The following is a 13,237-nucleotide window of genomic DNA, read 5'->3' as shown; positions in this document are numbered from 1 at the left end:
TATCCTACAAGTATGTCCAATAATTAAAGATTTTATTATGACTTTATAGTTCTATCCTCAAAGATCCAAGATGATACTTTAGCAATGTTAACTTTGGTGTTCCTCCACCGTACTCTTGGTCTGACCTAAAATGTGTGTAAATCTAATTGTGTGCTTAATTTTATTGTGCAAGTGTCTTTCTCTAGAAGGTCCCTAGGGATGCTCATCTTGAACTAACTGTCTTTTACCCCTCAACCCTAGACTGACTCTGAGTCTTAAGGGTTCTGGAAGCAATCAATCTACTTGCTTTCTGAGGTTCTGCTCTTTGTCTAGAGGGTTTGGCCTTCCTGGGTTCCATATGAAACCATTTGAGTATCAAGTTACTCATTACAGGGAAATAGGAGCAATTACCAATCTAGCAAATCTTGCTCTCCTTGCCATCACAGTTCTGACCACACAACTTCCTCTGCTCAGGTGCCAAAATAAAATATCAACTCATTTTCTCTCAGCTTCTTCTGAGATTGTCAGCTCCCAGCATAGCAGTCAGCACAACAGTCCAGTGTGGTTTCCAACTGTTTTATGCCTATGGACCAGCACCAGACTAGGGATGAATGGTTGAAGACCACTGGTCTGGACTCCGCTGCTTCAAAGGAAACCCTTCAAACCAGAGGGGAAATCGATCATGTATTCTGCCCTCAGATTTGCTTTATCCTCATTTTTAGTGATTCATGAACAGCAGAATCTGGAAATACTTTAGCTTTTAGCTTTCATCTTGATCAAGTCCTTTTAAATTTGCAAACCAGCTCTTCACAAGCCTCTTCAGTAGTGGAGTCTACTTAAAGAGCCCTTGATCCTTCTATGCTACAAAGAGTCCCTTTGTATGTGAGGCAGATCATTTTCTCATTTCACTGCTGGGCCTATACACTAGAAGTTCCAAAAGTGAAATTTTTTTGCTTTCCTTCTGATCGAAGTACTTTTTTCCACCCTAACCCCCAGAACCTTGCCAACCCTGAATGCCCTAAGCCCTACCTTTAACATCTTTCTCTCTCATCACTGTCAGTCCAGTTCTGGACCTGAAGGAACAAGAAAAGCCAAGGATAGGGGTCATCTTTGAATCTCTTATTCATTTTTCCACCAAATTGAAGAAGATTGGATCCTCTGAATGTTCCTGATCTCTCAGGAAAGCCATCCTAAGTAAAGGGTTTTACATCCTTCTACCTTCTATGTGAACCTCAAAACCTCATATAGCACATGCAGCCAGTCTCATTGTCATACAGCCCCTCTGAGTATCATCAATGTAGCACTTGAGACCGGGAGCATCATCAAAGCAGCACTAGAGATCCTGAGCATCACTGGAGTGGTCCAGATAATCCCCTCCACTGCATCCTCAAGACCTTGCACTGAGCTTTCAATTCTATTGGCTGTGAATCTCCAAAAGAGGTTTCCCAGGTCTCCTAAACACCATGAGAGATTCCACCAGATCCCAAATTATCACTCATCCTTGTTTTATGCACATATATAATCTTAAATTTTAGTTGTTATATTTTGAGTGGTTTTTGCAAACAAACACCATGTAAGGTTTTGGAAGTGTGCTGGGAAAAGAAATTTTAGAGACCAGTGATGTGAATGTTTTCTAAAATTCCCTTGAAACACAATTGGGGATATTTCATCTCTGAATTTGCTTGAGGCCAAGAAAAATCCCTTTGCTTTTCCATGCTGAGGATTTCAAAACCCTGCCTTAAAGTGTTGTTCGTAATCACCCACACATTCATTACATTCATTCAAAATTATACAATCAGCTTAAAGCTACAAGTAGAAAGATCTCTTGGTTTCCCAAAAGAAAAATTGTATGCTTGCATAGTAGTGGTTTATTATGGTTTGTAAGAATATACTATGTTTTTCAACAATTGACTTGTTATATTTGGCACTAGGTATCTTAGAACTGTTAACACAACTTAGGAAGTTATTTAAAGATGGTGCTATGACTGAGCCCTCACTCCCACAGCCATCCTAAAGCAAGGGTGGTATTAGTTGAGTTAAATATGAAACAAAGACTCTAAGAATTCAGAGGCTGATTTTCATCTCTGCCATGTAGCTCTGGGAAAGTGAGTACATCTTAATTTTATTTTTTATTTTATGACATGAGATAAACATAAAAGACCTATAAGACCACAGGAAGAATAACTTTATCCCTTTCTATGTATCCTGCACATAATACCTGTATGTTATCCAGCAAAACACATCAATTGTATTTCAAATGGAAATATAAAAACTGGAGACTGCTTTTGGGGAGTTTCAATGTAACTAATAAAACCAGTCAGTAAAAGACAGATATATTTGGCAGAGAGAGAACCTAAAGAGATGGCAAAGAAGAGGGATAGATGCTCAACTATTTTCTGGCCACACCACTTCAGAGGGAAGCAAGCAAGATAGATCTGTGTCATCATATTTGTTGTCTTAAAATTGGTTAATCCCTACAAGTTTGCATATTTTCTTTTAAAAAATAATACTCCAATGCAAGACCTATAGGAGTGAGCAATCTAAAATTATTTAATCAATCTGAAAATAAGTTTATAAAAGAAAAATTTTCTCTTTATAGGTCAACAGCTCGAGAATATGCTCTGAAAATAATCAAAAAAAGCAAATGTCGAGGCAAAGTATGTATAAAATTTATTCTTACAAGAATGTGAGTGTGGGAGAAGAACCTAAAAATTGTTCTCAAATGAACTTAAGTTTGCTTGAATTATTGAATTTTGGTAGAATAAAATATGCTAACTTTAATATTACTATATTTTACAAATTTCCTGGAATTTTTAAAGTGGGTTAGGATGATTAAGTACTAGTTATGTTCCTTAATTTTGCTTGTTCTCTTTACTATCCCCCAATATCTCCCTTACTTTTGTTATCTATAGCTTCATTTCATTCTTCTATATGAAATTGTAGTTCTAATGTTGGGTATAAATTAATGGTTTCCAGCATATTTTGATATTTCAGGCTACATAGGTGATAATATCCAAGAAGTTGTGCTGAATATATTTAACAAACATTGATTATCAACAGTTTTTATACCCATTTAGTCTTATCTCCTTTGTTTTGAAGTCTATATTAATTAATATAACATTTCTTTTGGACAGGAGCACATGATCCAGAATGAAGTTTCTATTTTAAGGAGAGTGAAACATCCTAATATTGTTCTTTTAATTGAAGAGATGGATGTACCAACTGAACTGTATCTCGTAATGGAATTAGTAAAGGTATGTACTTTGGGGAAAGACAAACCTATACAAGCATCTATACCAGGGGTGGCGAACAAGTTCGACACAAAGAGCCAAAATTTTAAACTCTGAGAGTCAGAGAGCCACACTACGCAGTGACCTGCCAAAACAAACAGTCACACAAAAGCATATCATTTTAACAATTATGTGACACAACATGTGACACACGGGTACCCCCCCCCCACCTGCTCGCTGGCCCTTGCAGATGTTTCTGAGGGATGGGAGACGGGATGACGCAACCTGGGGTGGGGGGACTCCACTCTCAGAGATTTCTCCTCAGAGGTCCCTCCTCAGAAGCAGCAGAACAAAATCCAAACTTGGCAAAGAGCCACAGTATACGAAATAATGATAATGGGCAAATGGCCGGGAGATGCACACGGCTCGAGAGTCATGTGTTCGCCTCCCCTGATCTATGCTCTTCTCGATCTTAGAGCTCCATCTTTATTTCTTCTCATATTCAGCCTCTTGTTGTTACACATTGACATAATAGCAATAAGAATTAACACTAAAGTTATATGACAAGTGTTCAAGTCCCAGACATGGCTTAAATAGATTGACCCTGGGGATACCTCCCTGTCTTAGTTTCTTCACCTACAAAAGATGAATAATAGGGGCCGGAGAGATAACATGGAGGTAGGGCATTTGCCTTGCATGCAGAAGGATGGTGGTTCAAATCCCAGCATCCCCTATGGTCCCCCGAGCCTTCCAGGAGCGATTTCTGAGCATAGAGCTAGGAGTAATCCCTGAGCACAGCTGGTGTGACCCCAAAACAAAGCAATAAAAAGATGAATAATAATACCTAGAGATGTTATTGTGTAGAAACCAGAGATGGCTTCTATCAGTTTTTTAGGCATAGGAAAATTAGATGCCAATGTAATTATTATTATATCTGTGATACTAATTGTTCTCTTTTCCATAAGCTTCAGAGTTGCTGGCCTTTCTTATAAAAACATACTTTAAGCTTTTATTTACCAAATAGTAGAAGAACAGAACTATCCTAATAATAATGTGAAGAGTTTACCACCTCTGAATATATGTTTCTATCTCAATCTGTTACATGAAATTGCATTTAGTTCCATTAAATCATAAAATACAAGGATTAGCTAAATATCAGTATTGGTTGAATCTAGGTTAAAAGGTGAGTCATCTATTCCCTATACTTTCGTGCTTGAAATATTAAGAAGTTAGATATTTTAAATAGAATGTTTAGTGTTCATAGAATTATACTTCCCTGAAGCATAAGTGATTTTCATCTTAGTTATAGTGTGCTATAAATTAGTTGTACCATCTCAGCAAAAACTGTTTATATGTAAATGAAAGCAGGGTCCTAGAGAACCATGTTTGGAATTGGAGCTGGTGATAGAACTTAACACTATGAAATGCGAATTTTTCTCTTTGAAGATTTAAAATGAATAAAGCACTTAATAAGTATAATTAACATACAAATATATTACTCCATAGAAAAAAATGTTCATTTTTGGTTTTTGGTTTTTGGGCTACACCTAGTGACACTCAAGTTACTCCTGGCTATGTGCTCAGAAATCGCTCCTGGCTTGGGGACCATATGGGATACGGGGGGGGGGGGGGTATCGAATTGCCTTCCATCCTAGTTTAGCGTGTGCAAGTCAAATGCCCTAACGCTTGTTCCACCTTCCGACCCCAGATATATAGGAACTTAAATAAAACTAAGTTATAAAGGGGCCAGAGCAGAGGCGCTAGCCTAGGACAGACCACGGTTCAGTTCAATCCCAGGCATCCCATATGGTCCCCCAAGCCAGGAGTGATTTCTGAGCACATAGCCAGAAGTAATCCTTGAGTGTCACTGGGTGTGGCCCCAAAACAAACAAACAAATGAACACTAAGTTATTGATATTTTTATACATTCAGTTTTTGTTCTCTACTTTAAATTAGGATTTCTTGCTTTCAGGGAGATGAGGGCATGTTTGTAATAATACATAATGTTTGTCACCTTCTGAAACTAAGGGAGATTAAAATGTTCAGTGGTTTCAGATTTTCCTCTGTATCTAAAACAAAAGTATTCATATTTTGTTTGATTTGGTAGATTAGTTTCTAAGAGGCTAGGAACACATTTATCATTAATTTTATGGCAACATTTTTAGCATTCTCAGATCCAAAAATAACCTACCAAATTATGCCATATTATCATATTGGGGCATTCTACTTTCAAAATGACAAGAGAAACCTTTATACCAACAAAAAAGAGTCAATTTTATATACTAAAAATAATTTTTAATGACAATAAGTAAAGTTTACTTACCAAATAAAGTTTAAAAATTTTTAACATTATAAATAATTGTTTCCTTGGATTCAAGAATAGTGATTTTATAATAACTTTTATATACATGTGTGCTGTGTAGATAGGGGAGAGTGAGGAGATTGAACCCAGCATCTCACACATGCAAGACCCAGTCTACCACTGAGTCAGCCCATAACTTGATTTGCACTTTTAAATAATTTCAAATCATTCCTGTTCTCTTTCCATTTGCTATTATACATTTATTTATTTCCTTTGTCTTAATTATTTGATTTGGAGAGGGTAATTGAGTCATGTCCAGCTGTGCTTGGGGATCACTCCTCTCAGTATCTGGGTCAGCTATATGCGAGTCAAATACTTTACCCGTGTACTATCTCTCTAGGCCCTACAGATTGAAATTTTCAGGACCAGAGATATTATAGCTCAGGTGTTAGGGTCACATACTTTGATTGAAACAGGGATTCTATAGTTCAGTCCTTGGCCACACATTGTTTTCCAAATACTTCTGGGTATGACCCTGGTGATCTCCATCAGTGTTAAGCCTCAACTGCATCACATCACGGGACTGAACATTGAACTCTCTGGCCTCATTGGCCATGTAGTGTATTGGGATCCTCCTCTCCCCATTCCCTCCAAAGAGAAATAAAAACATTGTCTTTTACACCATTCCTGACTTATTTTGAAATATTCAGAACTATGCTAGTTTTGAATTTAAGAAAATTTAAAATTCAACAATTCAAGACATGTTTTGTGACAAATCTTAAGTAATTTTTAACTGGGTTTCATATAATTAGTGACTATAATTTAAGTGTGACCTAGGAAGTCCCATGTCACTTCATAGCCTTTGCCAATTTTCCCTATATGACCAGGGCTGCCTAAGAAACTTTCTTTGACTTACGTGTATTATTATTATATCAATTATATTATATTATATATATATTATATGTTGTGTTATTTACTATATGATGTTATGTTAGTTTACCTCATTATGTTAATCAATTTTGTCTCTTGAATAAATTCTTACAATAAAAAAATAAATAAATAAATAAATAAATAAAAAACAAGACAAGATCTCTCAAGCGTTCTACTAAATTTAGTCTAACAAAGAAGAGGTGAGACCAGGGCTGAAAGGGAAGACCCTCCCAGCCTTAATCTTCACAATGACCTTCAAATATTGAATGTAGACTATGGTTTTTAAACTAGAAGAGTGCAGTAGTGGTGATTAAACAAGGTATCCATTCTGAGCATTGGATGTAACTGAGTGAAATTCAGTATAGACTCTGGACTTCTGCCTGTGCCCTTGTGTCAGTTGAACTGCTTCCATGTTTAATGAAGCAGCTCATGGAGGAGATAGCCTTGGATTCATATCCAAAGAGAGCAATAAAATCAAAAGACCAGAAGACCAAAAAGGGAGTCCTTATGAAGACATACTTAAGTACAGAGTAACTTTGGCCTATTCTGATGCCCAAGGAAGAAATCTTTAGGGTTACAAAAGCAGTTGATCTTATCTATGTAGTGAACTAATCTAAGATGTGAAATAAGACAAATAGGACTGAATGTTGGCAGTATAACCTAAAGAGGCCTAGTATATAAATGCTGATTTATTGTTCTTTATTTTCTGGGTTTTTTTTTTGAGGGGGAGGGCACATCTGCTGGTACTCTCTCCTTGCTCTACACTCAGGAATCACTCCCTGGTGAGAGTAAGGGACCATATTGGTGCTAAAGATAGAATCTGGGTAGGTCTCATGCAAGGCAAATTCCCTATTCACTGTATAAAAAGAAGAAAGGCTATCTTGCCATGTGGGAAGGTGGCACATGATGCATTGATATGAGCTTGGGTACCAGTAATGGTGCTCTCTGAGATATTTCTCTGGAGCACTGGGGCAGATGGCCCAGAAGGATGTGCCAGAGGCTGGCTTTGTGGAGGAGGATGAAGAAGAACTAAGGTAGCAGGATGACTGGCACCTCAGTTCTGGGAAACAGTCAAGATGAAGGAGCTGTCCACAGGCAGAAATGCCTTTCACCACATTTACATAGTCACCAGGGAAAATCTCATCTCTAGGAGTGGCACAAAAACTACCTGCAAGTTGGCTTAGTGCTGGCTTGCCTTTGAGAAAAGCAAGAAAGAAGCAAGAAAAGCTGAAAAATTGCATATTTTGGGAACTTCTGAGCCTTCAGGGACAGTGGCAGAAGCCTCTATACTCACACTAGTTCAGGGTAACAGAGGACGAATATGAGGAGTGAGATTTAAACCTATCTGTCAACAAGCCTACAAGTACTTTGATCTTTTGCAGCTTCAAAAGGAGACTAAGTCATTTAGGTAAAGATGAACTGATGTAAGTAGCTATTGTGCTTGGCTGCTTGGGTGTTGTCTGAGGAGAATGATGCAAATATTAAACTGGATTAGTAAATCAGACTCATATTCTCTGAAAGTGTTTCAAATAAACAGCACTAAAATTAGAGCCTGAATTCAGTTTTGCCAAATAACAGCACATTAGCCAGGAACAAAGCAAACAAAAATTCAGATGCATAATTGTCCTAGAAAATTTTCTTTCTCCATCTCCTCACCTTCCCTTTCTCATCTCAGGAATGGCATTTCCTCTTCCTTTCTCTGTTCCTCACAAAGAATTACACTGCAAGGAAGAAAGAAAGAGCTAAATATAGACAAGGAATGCATGCACATACACATGTGCTTTACTTTCACAAGGCAGAACTTTCTTTTAATGAAGCACTTTGTAAAAACACCTGTTTCTCATTTAGAGATGATGAGGCTTTTGAATTTCTACTGACAGTTGGTAGGAGGCACAGGCCCCCCAAGATACCCAAAATGTCACAGAGTGTCCTCCCTAAAGCCCCAATTTCACCACCCAGCTCTATGTGTGCGTCAGAATGGGGTCTGAGGCGGTGGCTGCACACAGAAGCTGTGCCCCATGTAATGTTGTGCCTCTCTTTGGGCTCTGGAAGAAACATCAGTAGCAATCACTACTTTGGCCTTTGAGAGGGAAAGAGCAGGAAAAACCTAGGGAACCCAAAGATTCCCACGTCTATTTTTTATTTTATTTCTAGTTTGCCAGTTGGTCCCAGGCAGCCTCAGTGGTCCATCTGTTAATGGCTTGATCTGCCCACTGTTCTTTTCTCAGGGAGGAGACCTCTTTGATGCCATTACGTCCACTAACAAATACACCGAGCGAGATGCCAGCGGGATGCTCTACAACCTAGCCAGTGCCATCAAATACCTGCACAGCTTGAACATAGTCCACCGAGACATCAAACCAGAGAACCTGCTGGTAAGAGGAATTCCAACTTCAGAGCATCTTGTGTTCCAAGCAATCATGAGTGGAAGGCAGATCTCTTTTTTTCTGTCCTGTTTTTCTTTTTTTTTTTTCTTTAAAAACAAAACATAAAAACTGGCTGTCAGCTGATCTTCAATTAGCTGGCTGGAAACTGGCCTTCTACGTTTGGTGGGTAAGGGTTAGCATTTGAGTAAGACCACTAGATTTGTTAGCACCCCAAAACTACATTGGGGAGGTGGTAAACATTTATACTTTATATATCTATCTTTTTCTTAATACATTTCTTTATAGATTTATACTTCTATAATTTATCTATAGTGTTTATATATAGAAAGTTATTGCTTGGGGGGAAAGCAACTCTTAAATTTTCTTAGAGAAAAAACTTAGAGTTTTTCAAATATATATCCCAATAAGATAACTTAAAGTCTAAAGGAATTAAGCAAAATGAGGTGGGTTTTTTCTTTAGTCTTGCACTGGGGCCATACCCAGCAATGTTCAGGGGTTAGGCATCACTCCTGGTTGTGCTAGGACAATGATCATATGAACTGTTGTGCATTGAACCCTACCTACTTTAGCTGCATGCAAGGCAAGCAACTTACTCCTTTGTACTATTTCTCCAGCTCCTTAAATAGAATGAGTTTTAAGGACACAAGCAACTCAACATAAAAAATATTAATGATGGGCTCTGACAAGACTACTTTGTATGTGTACCTCCTTTGCTTGATACCCCACTTGGTGTACCTCAAGTATTCTATTTTATTTTGGGGGGGGATTTCGGGCCATACCTGTTTGATGCTTGGGGGTTACTCCTGGCTAAGCACTCAGAGATTGCCCCTGGCTTGGGGGGACCATATGGGATGCCTGGGGATCAAACCGCGGTCCTTCCTTGGCTAGCACTTGCAAGGCAGACACCTTACCTCTAGTGCCACCTCACCGGCCCCAAGTATTCTATTTAAAAAAAAAGAATAGTGAGTTATTTTTAAAATCAGCAACAGTCTTATCCCTTATCCATTACTTGTTTTGTATTACATAAATGTAAGATCTGAGAAATACTGAGAGTCTCCATACAAGCACATGAGAATCCTCTGGTCTAGTTGGTAAAAGGGACAAATTTTAATGGTTATTCAGGCTGGAATTTTAGTGAAATCTATCCTCCCCTCCTCCTCAGCAATGCTCATTCTTTGGTTTTCATTATCCAGCTCTGAGATTCATGTATGCAATTTATAGTTTCTCCATCTTTTCAGCAATCTACAAATAGAATCTTTTCTAAAGCACTTCTTTTCCAAGAATGATCCAAAGACTTCCTGCACCAAAATTACTCCCATATGGCTGTTTAAAATGCATTATTTTTGTTTTGTTTTATTTGGGGGCCACATTTGGTGATCCTTAAGGGTAATTTCCTGACTTTGTACTCAGGAATTACTCCTGGAGTTGTTCAGGGGCCATATGGAATCCTAGATCAAACCCAGGTTGGTATTGTTTAAGACAAGTGCCTTACCTGCTGTTTCTCTCCAGCCCCTAAAAATGCAGTTTTCTGAGTAGTTCATTGCAATATTCCTATTAAATCAGAATTAAGTGACTAGTGACAAGATACAAACCTTTGTGGAAACCAGCTCCCCTACTGATGTAAATGAGTATTCAAAGTAAGAAATACTTGAGTACTTCAACTTCCACTCTAGAGATGTGATAAGGCTGATAAGATGTGCTGTTTTAGAAAAATATCTCTGTCCTAAGGGCTTTAAAGTCTTTGCACTTAATCCCCACAACAATTGTGTAGGTAAACTCTATTGCAGGAAAGGAAACTCCCTTTCAACTGAAGTAAAAAAGATCTACCCATGGTCATAACAGTCGTAAGTGGAAGAATCAAAATCACATCCTGGTTTTGATGTACCTTTTCTTTTTTCTTCTTTTTTATTTTTATATTTTTGTAAAGCCCATATTAGAATGATAACAATAGAGGGTATGGTTTTTGCCCGTTGCCTTACACTAAGCCAATCTATTCAATCAATGGCATCACTTATAGTTCCCAAGCACTGCCAGGAGTGATTCCTGAGTGCAGAACCAGGAGTATCCCATGAGAACCACAAGGTGTGCCCCCCCTCAATCAAACAACCAACCAAATAAAAACCCAAGCACTTAACCATTGAACTTCATGAATCTATGATTTAAGAAGATGATCTTATTGCATGCTTGCTATGTGGTAAGAACAAGAAAGATCCATGACTTCATAGAGTTGACATTCAAGCAGAAAAAAAGTCTTGCAAGAAATAAGTACACATGCAAGTAGTTCATTGCAATTATCTTAATCATCTATAGCCATTGGCTATTGAAGGCTGTTGAGGTCAAATGGAGTTCTGACTTAATTGCTCCTCAAATTCCAACTCTGCATAGCCAACATTCTGTCCTGAATAGATGCTTCCATTTTCTGCTGTAATTTTTTTTCCTCTGAATTCATTATTCCTAGATCCTGAATTAATAGTATTGCCTCTTGGGAACAAACCTAAAACTGGGTCTTTGTTTAAAAACTTCTCTAAGCTCTCAAATTCAGTGATTAAAAATGAAAGTTTTATTTTCTTTCCCCCTTCTGGAGTTTGGTTAATGTGGTCATTATTCTCTGGTGTCTCACTAAAGTGTGATCTATTTCTGTAAGTGCCACAATGATTATAGCAGTGTACTTTTACTGACATTGCAATTTGCAGGATACTTTTTAAATATGGTGCTCATTAGAAAATATTCTAAATTAACCAGAAAGAAAAATGTTCTCTCCCTTTTCCTTTCTGTATAATTTAAGAATGTCTCATATACACAAACACCACACATATACATTTTCTCTTTTACTTTTTCCTTCTCTCTCTCACACACACACACACTATTGCATCATTCATAATAAAGTTTTATATATACATATATATAAAACTAAAGTGATTTTGTTTTTGTACTATACTAAATTCTTTTTTTTGAAACTTTTTTCTTTATTTAAACATCTTGATTACATATATGATTGTGATTAGGTTTTAGTCATGTAAAGAACACCCCCTTCACCAGTGCAACATTCCCACCACCAATGTCCCAAATCTCCCTCCATCCCACCCCACCCTCACCTGTACTCCAGACAGGCTTTCCAGTTCCCTCATTCATTCACATGATTATGGTAGTTCTCTGTGTAGTTATTTCTATAACTGCACTCACCACTCTTTTTGTGGTGAGCTTCATGAAGTGAGCTGGAAGTTCCAGCCCTCCTCTCATTGTCTCTGAGGATTGTTGCAAAAATGACTTTTATTTTTCTTAAAACCCATAGATGAGTGAGACTACTCTGCATCTATCTCTCTCCCTCTGACTTATTACACTCAGCATGATAGATTCCATGTACATTCATGTATAGGAAAATTTCATGACTTCATCTCTCCTGACGGCTGCATAATATTCCATTGTGTATATATACTACAGTTTCTTTAGCCATTTGTCTGGTGAAGGGCATCTTGGGTGTTTCCAGAGCCTGGCTATTGTGAATAGTGCTGCAATAAATATAGGTGTGAGGAAGGGGTTTTTGTATTGTGTTCTTGTGTTCTTAGGGTATATCCCTAGGAGTGGAATAGCTGGGTTGAATGGGTGCTCAATTTCCAGATTTTGGAGAAATCTTCATATCGCTTTCCATAGATGTTGGACTAGACGGCATTCTCACCAGCAGTGGATAAGAGTTCCTTTCTCTCCACATCCCCACCAGCACTGATTGTTCTCATTCTTTGTGATGTGCGCCAATCTCTGTAGAGTGAGGTGATATCTCATCATTGTTTTGATTTGCATCTCCCTGATGATTAGTGATGAGGAGCATTTTTTCATGTGTCTTTTGGCCATTTGTATTTCTTTTTTTTATCAAAGCATCTGTTCATTTCTTCTCCCCATTTTTTGATGGGATTAGATGTTGTCTTCTTCTAAAGTTCTGTCAGTGCCCTGTATATTTTGGATATTAGCCCCTTATATGATGGGTATTGGGTGAATAGTTTCTCCCACTGGGTGGGTGACTCTTATATCCTGGGCACTATCTTTTTTAAGGTGCAGAGGCTTCTCAGTTTAATGTATTCCCATCTGTTGATCTCTGCTTCCACTTTTTTGGAAAGTACAGTTTCCTCCTTGAAGATGCCTTTAGTCTCAATGTCATGGAGTGTTTTACCGATGTGTTGTTCTATATACCTTATAGTATCAGGTCTGATAACAAGATCTTTAACAAGGTCTATGTTCGCTTTTTTGCAAGTTGCTAACCAGTTCTGCCAGCACCACTTGTTGAAGAGGTTTTCCCTGCTCTACTTAGGATTACTTGTTCCTTTGTCAAAAATTAGGTAATCGTATGTCTGGGGAACAATGTCTGATAACTCAAGCCTATTTCACTGATCTGAGGGTCTGTCTTTATTCCAATA

The 13,237-nt window shown here is 37.9% G+C and overlaps 1 protein-coding gene across 1 annotated transcript in view; it reads left to right on the top strand.

The window, feature by feature from the left end:
* Positions 1-13,237, top strand: part of DCLK1 (doublecortin like kinase 1) — a 404,307-nt gene that overhangs the window by 342,306 nt on the left and 48,764 nt on the right. Inside the window, 3 exon segments of the mRNA XM_049778893.1 lie at positions 2,579-2,636; positions 3,114-3,233; positions 8,670-8,816. Coding sequence (XP_049634850.1) covers positions 2,579-2,636; positions 3,114-3,233; positions 8,670-8,816 — 325 coding nt within the window.

The sequence above is a fragment of the Suncus etruscus genome, chromosome 8 (genome assembly GCF_024139225.1).
Source record: "Suncus etruscus isolate mSunEtr1 chromosome 8, mSunEtr1.pri.cur, whole genome shotgun sequence".
In the NCBI taxonomy this organism is placed as follows: Eukaryota; Metazoa; Chordata; class Mammalia; order Eulipotyphla; family Soricidae; genus Suncus; species Suncus etruscus.
This window is presented reverse-complemented; position numbering and strand designations above follow the sequence as displayed.